General features: G+C 48.7%; 1 protein-coding gene across 4 annotated transcripts in view; it reads left to right on the top strand.

Annotated features, from left to right (window-relative positions):
* Positions 1-1,478: 1,478 nt before the first annotated feature.
* XYLB (xylulokinase) overlaps positions 1,479-15,333 on the top strand; it is a 58,935-nt gene continuing 45,080 nt past the window's right edge. For 3 of the 4 annotated variants that reach the window (XR_003971803.1, XM_030329807.1, XM_030329808.1), the window contains exons 1-3: positions 1,479-1,550; positions 2,264-2,346; positions 13,523-13,592. Coding sequence is in view for 2 of the 4 variants with exons in the window: in XM_030329807.1 (XP_030185667.1) it covers positions 1,494-1,550; positions 2,264-2,346; positions 13,523-13,592 (210 nt within the window). In the remaining 2 variants the exon portion in view is untranslated. Of the gene's footprint in view, positions 1,551-2,263; positions 2,347-13,522; positions 13,593-15,333 lie in introns of those variants that run through there. The other variant, XM_030329809.1, reaches the window with a different exon arrangement.

A 15,333-nucleotide genomic window follows, 5' to 3' on the forward strand; every position in this document is an offset into this window, starting at 1 on the left:
AATGGAGTAAGTCGTGGGTGTGCAGCTTCCAGATGTAGGCAAACGGCCTCTCGGACCTCCAGCCTTCTCTGGCCAGGGTGAAAAGGCTGTTGCATCAAAAGAAAGGATGAGTCACCAGAATGGGAGAGGCGCCACAGCCCATAGAGAGAGGCACCCCTGAACAAGACAAGGCCACCCTGTAAGAGAGCTTGAAAAGGGGCCAGTGGCCTTGGCCTTCATGAGATATTTGTGTTTTGCCACGGGCCTTCTCACAAGGCTGCTCAGGGAATTGGCTTGTTTAGTGGTTAAACATGCAGATTCTGGAATCAGACTTGCTGGCGTCGGGCCCAGCTCTGCCACTGACGTTGGGACCTTGGGCCAAGAGGAGCATCTGGGCTCCAAGCAGCTCAAGTTCAGCGAGAGAGACAGGCAGGTAATCAATCAGGCCATCGCAAAAAGTATGAGAGGGGCTCTGATGGGCTGGGAAGCCCCTGGGAGTGGGAAGAAGTCAGTGCTAGGAACAAGAATGACACAGCCAGGTGGAACACGGGGAAGAGAAGGTGTCCTCAGTTCTAGGGGGGAAGGGAGTGGGTCTGATTTTATTTCTCAAGCCTCCTTCACCACATCTGGCACACATTAGAATATCAAAATCAGCTGACCACAGGTGTGAATGAGCCTTTCTGTAAAGCTCTGTAAAATCCAGAGCTCTGATTTTAAATAGACGTTGGGGGGCGCCTGGGTGACTCGGTCGGGTTGAGTGTCTGATCTTGTGGTTCGTGGGTTCCAGCCCTGCATCGGGCTCTGTGCTGACAGCTCGAGCCTGGAGCCTGCTTCCGATTCTGTGTCTCCCTCTCTCTCTCGGCCCCTCCCCTGCTGGTGTTCTGTCTCTCACTCTCTCAAAAATAAGTAAAAGATTAAAAAAATTTTTAAGGACATTTAAATACTGAGGTGGGATGTGGCACATGTCACAGCCGGGTAACAATTCAGATTTGCTGGGACATGACAGGGCCTGTGGATCCCAGTGCCTGCACTCCCAGGGGACGTTTCTCTGTACCTCTGTGTCACCACCATGAGTGGACAGTCGCCTTAGTACCCAAGAGACAGCCACAGAAGTCTCCAGGGCCACTAGAGAGACAGGCAGGGACAATCCAGCTTAAAGGTGGAACCTCTGTCCAGACGTCCTCGGCGGGAAGCCAGGCGGCGTTACGGCAAGGCCTCTGCGGAGAGCACACGTGGATGGGGAGGAGGCCGGAGGAGGGTTGGAAGGGAGAAGGTGGCGCAGGGGGTACCGGTATGTCGCCCAGGTGCGAAGCGCGAGGACCCGGCAGGACGCGCGTCCCCGCACCGTCTCCCCGCAGGCGGCGCCAGAGCGCTAGCCCGCGGGTGACTCGGGTCCTGGAGTCCGGCCGGGCGGGGCGAGGGGCGGGCCCGGCGTCTCGGGGCGCTGGAGCGCGGCGACACTCACGCCGCGGGAAGGACGGACGGACGGACGCGCCGCCGCCCCCTCCGCAGCCATGGCCGAGCACGCCGCCCGCCGCTGCTGCCTCGGCTGGGACTTTAGCACGCAGCAGGTACCGTCGCGGGCCCCAGGGCCGGGCCGGGCCGGGCCGGGCCGGGGGGGGGCGGGATGGGGCGGGCCGCTTCCTCCGCGACGCCGGGCCGGGCTGGCGGGACCCGGGCGCGGGGAACCCTGGGGCCGAGCCTCGGGCGCGCTTTCCTCTCGGGTTCCCCCGGGGGATCGGCGTCCCCTCCACCGAGACGCCTTACCCGTGCCGCCCGCCCTCAAGATGCGACCGCGACCCGGCCTGGACCCCGGCCCTCCCGGAAACGGCGGGCGCCCCCGCCTCCCAACCCCGGCGGGATCCCGCGGGCACGTAGCGGGAAGCGCGCTGCGCGGCCGGGGTCCCGGAGGGGGCTCGCGCGTCGGTGCGGGCGCCCGAGGGACAGGGACCCGAGGGAACTCGGCCGCCTAAGACTCGAGAACACCCAAACGGGTAGACAGGCACACAGGCATAACCGGCGACCTGGAACCGGATCACCGCCTGAAACTTGTTTCAGTGGAGTGGGCACGCTGTACACGTGAACTTTGTTCCTCCCGTGGTTGACCCCGGCGTGTCCGGGTCGGCGTACCCAGCGCTGCTGGCCGGAGGACGGGTTGTGCCGCTCCCAGGGCTCTGCAGATGGGCGAGCAGAGTCCAAATGTGCCTTCAGACTAGGCGTGGGGTGCCAGGGGGCTCCTTTGCCGTGGCAAATTCAATACACCATTTTTAAAAATCCCTTCCAGGTGAAAGTTGTTGCTGTTGACGCAGAGCTGAATGTGTTCTATGAGGACAGTGCGCATTTTGACAGAGACCTTCTAGAATTCGGGTATGTACCCAGTGGATGTGTGGGGGAGGGTTGGTTTTGGGGTCCTCCCTCCACCTTTTATATTCATGAGCCACACTGTTCTGGTGTGAGATTGTGATTTGTAAAAAATACGTGTTTGGTCATTTAGATGGTCAAAATATATTTCTCCTGTGCCTTTGGTCTGCATCCACAGTTCCTGGCTCACAGCTCCTAAACCTCTTGGAAATTCCTAAGGGTTGAGAGGCATAAAGGTGTCTTTTGTTACATTAATGAAGATGACTTTTGGACCCCACCCAGGGGCTGGGGCTGGTTGCCAAGAAAATTAAAGATTATCTTTAGAGGGTTGGAATTTTCAGCCAGAGGTTGAATGGCCAATGGCCAATGGCCAATGACTTAGTCATTGACCTTGTAATGACTTTGTAATGAAGTCGTAATAAGAACCCAAAAGGACTGGGTTCGGAGAGCTTCTGGATTGGTTGACAAGTGGAGATTGGGCAGAGTGGAGTGCCTGGAAAGGTTATGGAAGCTCGGTGCCCTTTCCCCATACCTCGCCCTGTGTTATCTCTTCATCTGACTGTGTCCTTTATCACGTCCTTTAATTTCCCTGACTTCTGTGAGCTGCTCAAGCACATTAAAAGAACCTAAGGTCATTGGAACCCCCCATCTGTAGCTGTTTGGTCAGAAGGTAATAGCCTGGGGCCTGGGCCTGGCATCTGAAGTGGGTGGGGAGGGCAGTCCTGTACGACTGAACCCTTAACCTGCGGAAGTTGATCATCTCAGACCATCTGCTGGTGTCTGAGAATTGTTTGGTGTTGTGTGTAGGGGACCCCCATCCCCTCCCAACCCCCGCCACGTTAGAATTGAGTCCAAGAACCTAAGAGTTGGTATCTGTAGATCTGGCTTTATCAAACTGCAGAAGTCTTGGTAGGCCTCTCAGCGTCTTGTGTGTGTGTTCCTGGAATGAGTTTTCCTCCATTCCTTCCCAATTCCATGCACTCATTAACCATGCATGCAGTAGGTATCAGTTGAGACTTACTTCGTGTCAGGCACCGTGCTGGGTACTGGGATTTGATGGTGAACCAGAGACGTGGTGCTTACTCTCCCAGAGCTTCCCGTTGAGTAGGGGAGACTGATATCAATCAAAGAATCTCACAGAAGAGTATTTAGTTATAAACTCAGAGAACGCTATTAAAGGAAAGGGACTTACTTCTCCAAACGTTTATTATAAAGGAATGTGACCCAGACTTGGAGGGGGGGTGGTCAGGGAGGGTCCCTAAGGACGTAGTGCTTGAGCCAAGGTCTGGGTGAGTAGGGTTAGCCAGGTGATGGAAGGGAGGCAGCATTCCAGGCAGAAGGAACGGTGCGTGCAAAGGCCCTGTAGCAAGAAAGAGCACTGCTTATGCAGGGAATTGAAGAAGGCCAGTGTGGCTGGGGAATAGAGAGGGAGGTGGAGGCTGTGCCCAGCTACATAAACCTTGGTACACAGTTTGTGTTTATCCTAAAAGCCGTGGACGGCCACTGAAGGGCCATAGGGATGGGGGTAAGGCTGACCTGGTTGTATTTGTGTTTTGAAAAGATCTGGGTGCAATGGGAGAGCAGTTGGGTATTGGTCAGAGTGCGTGCTGAAAGACCATTGAGGTTTCTCCAGATCTTCTGGATGGGAAATGATAGTGTCTTGGAGGAGAGGGCTGGGTGGTAAAATTGACAGGGCTTGGTGCAGGGTTGAATGTGAGATGTGAAGGTGAGGTTTCTGGCTGGCCTTCTGGATGGTTGGTAGACTGTGGAAGAGAACTGATCTGGGGGAGGAAGATGAGGAGTTTGGCTGTTGTGAAAGTTTGGTAGGGCTACCAGAACAAAATGCCCCAGACTGTGCGTCTTAAGCAACAGAAGTCAATTTTCCTTCGGTTCTGGAGCCTGGACGTGTGAGGTCGAGGTGCCGGCAGGGTTAGTTTCCTCCGAGGCCTCTCTCCTGGGTTTGCAGATGATGGCTACCTTCTTGCTGCCTGTCACATGGTCATCCTCTGCCTGTGCATCCCTGGTGTCTCCACTGTGTTTGTGTCCCAGTCTACTTTTATAAGGACACCAGTCATGTAGGATTAGGGTCCACCCTAATAATGTCATTGCAAGTTAATTGCCTTTTTCAAGGCTCTTTGTCCAAATGCAGTCATGTTCCGAGGTACTGGGGGTTAGGATTTCAACACGGGAATTGGGGGGGGGGGGTGGTGGTGGTAATTCAGTCCATAACAGCTGTGGACTTGTTGATTCTGAGGTGGCTCTGAGAGGTCCTGGTGGACGTGTTCCTCCACGACTATTTTATTTTTTATTATTTTTTTAAGGATTGTTTATTTGGGGAGAGAGAGAGTGCATGCATGCCTGCTGGGGAGGGGCAAAGAGAGAGGGGAAGGGAGAACCCCAAGCAGGCTCCACCCTGTCAGCGCAGGGTCAGGGGCGAACCCCGGGCGATCATGACCTGAGCCGAAATCAGAGTGGAATGCTTAACCAACCGAGCCACCCAGGCGCCCCTAACGACTGTTTAGATATCATTTCTAGGGCGCCTGGCTGGCTCAGTCGGTGGAGCGTGCAACTCTTGAACTCGGGGTTGTGAGTTTGAGCTTGGCATTGGGTGTAGAGATTACTTAGAAATAAAATCTTTAGGGGCACCTGGGGGGGCTCAGTCCGTTAAGTGTCGGACTCTGAGTTCGTGCTGCTGGACTCTGCCCTGGCGGTGTGCCTCATGATTGGGGTGCTCTCCCTCTCCCCTCCCCTGTTCATGTGTGCTCTCTCTCTCTCAAAATAAATAGACATTAGAGTAAAAGATATCACTTGCCTGCTGGCTCTTTGTGCAGCACCCACTGCTGATCACGTTGTGTTACCATCTTTCCTTCCCCCTTAACTGATGTGCCTCCTTTGAGCTGAGGTTGGAAACCATCTTGCGTTTGTATTATTTTCTATCACTACAGGCCACATGTGTTTGAGTTTTGGTAGCTTGTGTCGTTCAGGGCATTGGTCCATTTCATCTAAGCTATAAAATGTGTGGCCATAGAGATCTTCATACTATTCCTTTCTTTTCCTCGGATGTCTATGGGATCAGTAGTGATGACCCTTCTGTCATTCTGATATTGATGATTTGTGTCTTCTCTCTTTTTGTCTTGGTGTGCCTGGCTAGAGGTTCATCACGTTAATGATCTTTTTGAAAAGGCAGCTTTTGGTTTTGTTGATTTTTCTCTACTATTTTCCTCTTTCCATTTTTCACTGATTTTTGCTGTCATTTTTTAGGGTTTTTTTTCTTCTGCTGGCTGTCAGCTTACGTTGCTTTTCTTTCTCTAGTTTCCTGAAGTGGAAGCTTAGATTTTTAATCTTAGCTTTTCTTTTCTAAATATTTGCCTTTAATGCTATAAATTTTCCTCTAAGAATTGCTTTTGCTGTATTCCACAGACCTTGATGTTATATTTTCATTTTTATTTGGTTCAAAATAGATATTTTTTAATGTTTATTTTTGAGAGAGAAAGAGAGACAGAGCGCGAGCAGGGAAGGGGCAGAGAGAGAGGGAGACACAGAATCCGAAGCAGGCTCCGGGCTCTGAGCTGTCAGCACAGAGCCCGACGCGGGGCTCGAACTCACAAACCACGAGATCATGACGTGAGCCGAAGTCAGATGCTCAACCGACTGAGCCACCCAGGCGCCCCTCAAAATATTTTTTTCGTTTCGCTTGAGACTTGTTTGATTCGTGTGTTATTTAGAAGGATGTTGTTTCACCTCCGGATCTTCCAGCTGTCTTTATGGTCTGCATTTTTACTTCAATTCCATATGACGGTATGAAAACATAAGTCATTTGATTTCCATTCTTTCAAGTTTTTAAATTCTACCTCGCTCTGTCTTCAACTCAATGAGTCAATCAGTCCCTTCCATTAGAAAAAAAAAAAAGCTATCCATACCCAAAATACAGTATTGCTTTTTTTATTCAGTTACATTTTTTTTTTTTTTTCAACGTTTATTTATTTTTGGGACAGAGAGAGACAGAGCATGAACGGGGGAGGGGCAGAGAGAGAGGGAGACACAGAATCAGAAGCAGGCTCCAGGCTCTGAGCCATCAGCCCAGAGCCTGACGCGGGGCTCGAACTCACGGACCGCGAGATCGTGACCTGGCTGAAGTCGGACGCCCAACCGACTGCGCCACCCAGGCGCCCCTTCAGTTACATTTTTAAGATCTTTCAAAGCAGATATATACAGATCTGCTTCATTCCTCCTCCACTGTTTTTTTTTTAATTTTTATAATTTTATTGAGATATAACTTATGATAAATTGCATATGTATAATATATACAGCTTTATAAGTTTTGACATAGATGTTCCTTTATAAAACTATCACCAGAATCAAGATAATGAACATTTCCATCCCCCAAAAGTTTTCTCGTGCCCCTTTGAGTTTATTCCTCTTCTCCAACCCCAACCCCTGGCAACCACTGATAAGTTTTCTATCACTATGGATTAGTTTCCACTTTCTGGAATTTTAGATAAAGGGAATCATAATAATAGACTCTTTTTTATCTGACTTTTATTTTATTTTTTTAAGTAGGCTTCATGCCCAGCATGGAGCCCAATGTGGGGCTTGAACTCACGACCCTGAGATCAAGATCTGAGCCGAGATTAAGAGTCGGACACTTAACCCTGAGCCACTCAGGTGCCCCGTCTTTTTGGTCTGACTTTTAAAACTCCGTATATTCATTTTGAGATTCATCCAGGTTGTTACGTGTATCAATAGTTTGTTCTTTTTTTTTTTTTAAAGGTTATTTATTTTGAGAGAGAGCAGAGGAGAGACAGAGAGAGAGGGAGAGAGAGAATCCCAAGCCGCAGCGCAGAGCCCAACCTGGGGCTTAATCTCATGAACCGTCGAGATCATGACCTGAACTGAAATCAAGAGTTGGACATTCAACTGACTGAGCCACCCAGGTGCCCTGCTCTTCCTTTAAAAAACAAACAAATGAACAAAAAACAACAAAAAAAAAACCACAAAAACATTTTTTAACATTTATTTACTTGTGAGAGACAGAGAGAGTCAGAGCTTGAGCAGGGGAGGAACAGAGAGAGAGAGGGAGACACAGAATCCGAAGCAAGCTCCGGGCTCTGAGCTGTCAGCACAGAGCCCGATATGGGGCTTGAACATGTGAACCGTGGGATCATGACCTGAGCTGAAGTCAGACACTCAACTGACTGAGCCACCCAGGTGCCCTTTCCTTTTTCTTTTTCTTTTTCTTTTTCTTTTTCTTTTTCTTTTTCTCTTTCTCTTTCTTTTTCCTTTTTCTTTTTCTTTTTCTTCTTTCTTTCTTTCTTTCTTTTTTTTAAAGATCATTTATTTATTTTGAGAGGAGAGAGCACGCATGCAGGAGGCACAAACAGAGAGGGAAAAATAGAATCCCAAGCAGACCCAGCGCTGTCAGCACAGAGCCTCACACGGGGCTCTAGCTTAAGAACTATGAGATCGTGACCTGCCGAAATCAAGAGTCGGACACTTCACCGACTGAACCACCCAGGCACCCCAATAGTTTGTTCTTTTTATTGCTTGGTGGACCACAGTTGGCTTATCCATTCATTTGATGAGGGATATTTGGATTGTTTCCAGTTTTTTATTATTATCAATAAAGAGGCTGTGAAACTCACACAGGTGTCAGCATAAGCTTTCATTTGTCTTAGAAATGAAATACTCAGGAATGGTTACGTTGTAGGGTAGGTTTTAAAACTGTCAAATTCTTTTCCAAAGTGGTTGTTTTAATACAGTTATTTTGTTAATAGGCATTGCAGGTACTTGGTACATAATTTGAAAGAAACAAAAGGCGTGCAGTGACAAGTCTTAATTTTTCTGAATCTCATCTGTCCCTCCTGCCCTCCTCGACAGAGAACTTTCATTGGTTTTTGTGTATCTGTCCAGTGTTTTATATCAAAATATAAGCAGATGTCAGTCTTTTCATTGTCTCCCTTGTTTCCGGATAAAAAAGTACGGTACACACCATTCTGTACTTTGGTTTCTTCGTTTCACATAATTTGCCTGTGTTTCCACATCAGTACATAGAGCTTCTGTGTTCTTTTTTATAGGATGCATGGTATTCCACTGTGTAGATAGAACTGAAGGACCTTAGGTTTTTGCAGTGAAAAGTGAGTTACCTTACAGACATGTGCCCGTGTATCTGCAGGATAAAAGTTTGGAAATCGATTGCTGGATCAAAGAGCAAATAGATGTATGATTTTGGAAGATGTGGCCAGATTGCCTCCCATAGGGATTGTATGGATTTGTACCCCACCAACAATGCATGAGAGTGCGTTTCCCACAGCACCTGAATGCGGTGTGGTTGCTAAAGAGTTTTAGTTCTGTGCCAATCAGAGAGGTGAAAGTAGTCCCTCTATGTGGATTTATTTTGCATTTCTCTTATTATGCATGAAGGTGACATCTTTTCGTATGTTGAAGGGCTAGTTGAATTTTTTTTTTCTGTGAAGTTTTTCATGACCTTTGCCCATTTTTCTGATGGATTGATTATTTCTAGGAGCTCTTCAAATGTTAGAGGAATGATCTCCTCGTTAAATGAATTGCAAATAGGTTCCCCAGATTTTTGTTTGTTTTGATTTGCGACTGGGTTGTGGCCACACATGGGCTTTTGTTTCCTGTGCCACCGAACTTCTCAGTCTTTTCCTGTTGCTTCTAGATGTTGAGTCAGAGTTTCAAAGGCCTTCCTCATTCCAAGATTGTGAAGGAATTCACCGCTGTTCTCTTCTGGTTCTTGTAAGAGTCAGTTTTATATAAAAATATTTGGAGTTTATCTAAGTACATGGCATGCCATTTATTTCCAGCTTCAGTCTTTTCCCGATGACTCTCCAGTGGTTTTGACACCTTTTTTTAGAAGTCTGTGTTTGAGATGCCAGCTTTATATGCTAATTTCTGTGTGTGTTTAGGTCTTTTTCTGAGTGTTTTCTTTTGGCCCATTGATTGGTGGGTCTGTTCATGAGCTAGTAACATGTTGTTTTAGTTATTCTCGCTTTACAATATGATTTAATATCTGGAATTGTTGGTCCCCTTTGATTGTTCTTCATTCTCAGTTTCCACAGCCATTCTTTCTTGTTCTTCCCCCCCCCCCCACCCCTTAATTTTAGATAGAGAGAGAATCTGAAGCAGGTTCCATGCTCAGCACAGAGCCCAACATGGGGCTCACTCCCATGACCCTGGGACCATGACATGAGCTGAAATCAAGAGTCAGACGCTCAACCGACTGAGCCACCCAGGCACCCCTCCTGTTCTTTTTTGGTAATGTACTCTAGAATCAGCTTTTAAGGTTCCAGAAAGCAAAATTGTTAATATTTTTATTGAGATCATATTACATTTATATGTTAACTTGCAGAGAATTGACAGCTTTGTGAGATTGAGTCTTCCTAGCTAAGCGTGCGTTTTGTGTTTCCATTTGTCCGGGGCTTCTTTTGAATACTTCACATGTATTTTCTTTTGTTGATTTATTTATTTTGAAAGGGAGAGAGAGAGAGAGAGAGAGTGAGAAGAGGTGGGGGAGGGGCAGAGAGAGAATCCCAAGCAGACTCTGCCCTGTCAGCGCAGAGCCCAATGTGGGACTCAAACCCACAAACTACAAGATCATGAACCCGAGCCGAAATCGGATGCCCAACCAACTGACCCACCAAGGTGCCTGTACTTCACGTGTGTTTTAATATATTTGACATGTGGATTGTGCATGTTGGGATATATTGCAGAAAAGACCATTATTCCCCAGGCCCTTGGCTATGTGACTTGGTACCTCCTTCAGTCAAGAGATGGAGTCGTTTCCTGACCTGTTGATTTTAACCAATAGAGAATGTGAAGGAAGTACCATTGTGCCAGTTCTAAACCTAAGTCTCAAGAAGGCCTTGCTGACTTCTGCTCTCATTCTTGGGACCCTGTCTAGCCCCCACGTGACCAAGCTCAGGCCAGCCTGCTGGAGAATGGGAGACACGTGGCCAAATCGCCCCCAGATCCCAGCCAAGAGAAGGGGCAGCCAGTCTCCAGAAACGGAGCCCTGTAGCTACTCACACCCGACCCCAGATGCATGGGTGAGCCCGGCCGAGCCCAGCCCGGTGACCGACAGAACTGTGAGCTAAATGAGCTCGGTAGTTTCAGACCACTTAGTTGTGAAGTGGTTTGTGACAAGGCCAAACCACCTGGTACATATAATTGTAAACTTATTTCTAACTGTCGTATCTTTTTACTAATGCACATGAGGAATTTTGTAGCAGAGACTGACCAGCGATCTACTAGACTTATTTCCTTCTCCTCCTGAGTATACTCCTGTCTTCCTGGCAGTTATGTTCAGCTGTGTGACTTGAGTCCTAACTGGGAGAAGGTCAACAGGCCTGTCTGTAAGACCTAATCCATACAGCCCCCACTGCGACCCATCCGTACAGTCCCCACCGCGATCCTCTGCTCTGTTCCTTCCTCGGCTCTACGGCTGGATGCGAGTGGCCAGGGCGCCCTTGGAAACCAGTTGGAAGATGAGAGTTGCTGTCGTCCTCCTGGGTTCCTGAATAACTGCAGGGGACAGAGCCCCCTCCTCATCCCTATCATGCCACTGATTATGCTTTACAGGAGTGAGAAGCAAACTTCCTCTGTATCAAGCCATGGAAATTTTGTTTTTTCCGGAACTAATACAGAGAATCCCTCATCATAGCCAGAAAGAAAGGAAGGAAGGAAGGAAGGAAGGAAGGAAGGAAGGAAGGAAGGAAAGAAAGAAAGAAAGAAAGAAAGAAAGAAAGAAAGAAAGAAAGAAAGAAAGAAAGAAAGAAAGAAAGAAAAGAGGAGAAGAAAAGCTCTTGCGACAGAATTCACATACCAAAGAATTCACTCTTTTCAGATGTACAAAGGGCGCCTGGGTGGCTCAGTTGGTTGGGCGACCGATGTCGGCTCAGGTCCTGATCTCTCAGTTTGCGAGTTCGAGCTCCGCGTCGGGGGTCTGTGCCAGCAGCTCGGAGCCTGGAGCCTGCTTTGGGTTCTGTGTCTCCTCTCTCTACCCCTCCCATGCTCATGCGCTGTGTCTCTCTGTCTCTTAATAATAAATAGACATTAAAAAAAATTAAAAATAAATAAATAAAATGTACAATTCAGGGGGCAGCTGGGTGGCTCAGTCAGTTAAGCGTCCAACTCTTGATCTCAGGGTCGTGAGTTCAAGCTCCGCCTTGGGCTCCATGCTAAGCGTGGAGCCTACTTAAGAAAGAAAGAAAGAAATGAAATGTCCAGTGCAGTGGTTTTCAATATATTCACAGAACTATGTAACAGTCTCCCCTCTTTAATTTTAGAACGTTTTCATCACCTAAGAAAGAAGCCCTGTATCCATTAGCTGTCACTCCCTATCTCTCCTCCTACAGTCCTGGCAACCAGTCTACTCTGTCTCTATGGGTTTGCCTATTCTGAACATTCCTTATAAAGGAATTTATGTAATGTGTGATTTTTTTTAACAAGTTTTTTTTTTTTAACTTTATTTATTTATTTTGAGAGAGAGAGAGACAGCAGAGAAAGAGAATCCCAAACAAGCTCTGCACCATCAGCGCTGAGCCCAACGTGGGACTAGAACTCACCAACTGTGAGATCATGACCTGAGCTTAGATCAAGAGTCAGATGCTTAACTGACTGAGCCACCCAGGTGCCCCGACAAGTTTTTTTTTTTTTTTTAAGTTTATTTATTTTTGACAGAGAGAGAGAGACAGAGCATGAGTGGGGGAGGGGCAGAGAGAGAAGGAGACACAGAATCCAAAGCAGGCTCCAGGCTCTGAGCTGTCAGCACAGAGCCTGATGTGGGGCTCGAACTCACAGACCTCGAGATCATGACCCGAGCGGAGGTCAGATGCTCAACCGACGGAGCCACCCAGGCGCCCCAACAAGTTTCTTTTTTTTTTTTTTAAGTTTATTTATTCTGAGAAAGAGTCAGAGAGCATCAGCGAGTGAGGGGGAGAGAGAAACCCAAGCAGGCTCTACACTGTCAGCTCAGAGCCCGACGTGTGGCTCGATCTCATGAAGCATGATATCATGGCCTGAGCCGTCATCGCTTCACTGACTGAGCCACCTGAGCGCCCCTTTTGTCTATGGGAAAGTTTGCTGCTCTTTTTCACTTTTTTCCCTAACAGTATCTTTTTAAAAATATCAGTATTATTGAGTATAACTTGTGTACAAAAAAAGGGCATCCGTTAAAATGTACAATCTCAGTGCCTTTTGATAGAGGCAGACCTATAGCTGTGAAAGTACCACCAAAGTCAAGGTACAGACCATCTGCATCACTCCTAAGATTCTTTGTGCCCCTTTGCATTCTGTCCTTTCCTCCCCCACTGGACTTGGGAAACCACAAAACAGGTGGATTTGCATTTTCTAGCAAGTTATATAAATGGCATCACGTAATATGTACTCTTTTGTGTCTGGCTTCCTTCACTCAGCACGATCATTGGAGATTCATCTCCCTGCTGGTGTGTGTAACACACGCACCACAATTTATCCATTCACTTGCTTAGGGATACCTAAGCTGACTCCAGTTTTCTACTGTTACAAATAAGGCTGCTATGAAAACTTGTATACAGACCTGTCTGTGAACGTATACTTTCATTTCTCTTGGCTGGTAATTAGGCATAGAATGTCTGGATCACATGGTTATCTAATAGTATCTTGGTATGGATTTGGAGCCTGTTTTCGTTTTGAGTTTGTTTTTTTTTTTTTTCTAAACTCATAGTTGAAAGGGTTGGATTTTGGAGAGGGGCCCAGGCAGCTAACTCTCCAGGCTTGCAATCCAAGGACTCCCTGGTCTGAGAGCCAAGAAGTTCTCCCGCAGACACAGCACTTCTGTAGCACATGCCTACCCCAGTGGGCTTGGGAGGGTTTTAATCCAGCCCTGCGCCTGCTAGTTCCCTCATGGCCACAGTGCCAAGTGACGCCATGCCTGCCTTCCAGGGTGAGTCCTTCCTCTTTAGAAGGCATATTTTTGCTGGTGTCTCCTGAGAATCGTCACCACTGAGCAATTGCTGGGACTTCTCTTTCCATCTTGCCAGCACTATTCAGTCTTGTTCAGTTTAGAGTTCCCATCGAGGTTGGGGAAAGGGCATTTCTTCTTCCATTGGAGGGATCCGGGGTCTGCCCCCCACTGCGCCCCTGCCCAAGGCTCTGCCGACACTCTGTCTTATTCTCCTTGTAGGACTCAGGGTGGAGTTCACGTTCACGAGGATGGGCTGACAGTGACATCTCCAGTCCTGATGTGGGTCCGGGTAAGCATAGGGATCCCTGACCTTCTCCTGTCCCCAGCCTGTCTCACTGGCGGACTTGCTGATTTACTGGGAAGCCCTCTGTTGAGACCAGGTTCTCACTGGGAAATGGAGTCTGCATGGTTCCTAAGGCTAGACTCAGCCTCAACTGGTCCTCTTGAGCCAAGAGGACACGCACAGGGCTTGTAGGTCTGGTGCTGAGAACTTGGCAAGTCCTGCCAGTGAGTAAGCATCTTCAGAATGCCGCCTTCCCAAACCTTTGCCAAACACTCTGCAGGCAGGCCCTGTGGCCTCCCTTTTACCCCGAGATCCAGACACAGCACTGGTGTCTTTGTGCTCAGCCCCCAGAATCCTCAGCTCTTGAAGCAGGGGAACTTCTCAACGGTGGCTTATGACCTGACCAGTCAGGTTCCGCTGGACCCCAAGACAGGCCTGCCTGCTCAGGACCAGCAAGAAAGGAAGATACCTGTAGCCAAATATGGGCAACCCATGAAGCCACAGGACCAGGCGTGTGGCCAGTACAGACCAGCATAATAGGGCTGGAGTCTGCCTCAGGGGTCCCAAGACCCTACAACTGGGAGCCAGCTAAAGGCCGTCCTTAATGTGTCCACCAAAGCTTGTTCAGGCCTCTAACACTGGTCTAAGCAATTAATTCCCTATACTGAATTCTTTCTGTTAGGACGATTGGTGTGATTTTTAAACATTTTATCAACTTGACCCTGACTCATACTGGAGGATTGGGGTAAAGGACAGATTTCCAGCAGACAGGCCCGCCAGAATGTACTTGTTAGGGCTGAGCCCCAGACCAAGGGACGGTGGGCGTGACGGGCAAGAGTCGATCTAGAGGTTCTACTGATAATGCCGGGGGCTTCTGATAGGCCAAGGCTTTAACTTGGGGTAGTGGGCACTGGATAGAGAGCCAGGCTTGGGGGTGGGGCCGCGTGATTCCTAGTCGTGAGCAGGCCCGTCAGGATTGGACCTGTTCTGGCTTCGCCAGTCCCCGCTCCAGGGGTGCCCCACTCCCTGCCTGAGGTTTGGCCAGGGGGGCCAAGTTGGCAGCCACAGCCAGGGCTGCGAAAGGAGCCCTCCCAGCACAGGGTCAGAGTTGGGTCCGAGCTCCAGGGGCTGCTCTGTCCTCAAGGGAATTGCAGCCTGGGGTGAGTCTCTAATCCTGCCCTGAAACCTTGGGGCAAGTGTCAGGCTCTTCTGGGCAGCACCGTTTATCCCACGCTTGGGTCTTGCAAAAAAAGAAGATTGCACCCAGATGGTAGAGGGTGGAACGGGGATTGGGACAAGTGGCGACCATCTCCACCTACTCCTTCCAGCCTGGTGCTCCTGGACGTGGGGAGTCTAGGCCTGGTCCCCACTCTGACGGGGCCGTCTACGTCACTCTTCACTTCTCTGTTGCAGTGAAGTCAGACCACTGGTCCGGTGGGTTGAAAATGCAGAGAAAAGAAACCACAGTATGATCCACCTTGTTCTTGCCAAGTGCTTGGAAGTCACAAATCGGAGAAGCAGAATTTGAGGACCAGTGGTTTCTGATTCCGTCCATTTAAACTATGTTTACCCTACTTCACCTTTTCGTTTGGTTGATCTCTACTTTGGTTAATTATTCTAGTGCCTACGTATCCCAGGCCATCAGCTCTTCTTCATCTCCGGGGTGATGGCGAACACTTAGGTTTCAGTGTGGAGGCTCGTGGGCTTGCCTGACTCAGTGGTTCAGGACAGTCACCGTGGGCTCTGT

Source organism: Lynx canadensis, chromosome C2 (assembly GCF_007474595.2).
Source record: "Lynx canadensis isolate LIC74 chromosome C2, mLynCan4.pri.v2, whole genome shotgun sequence".
NCBI lineage: Eukaryota > Metazoa > Chordata > Mammalia > Carnivora > Felidae > Lynx > Lynx canadensis.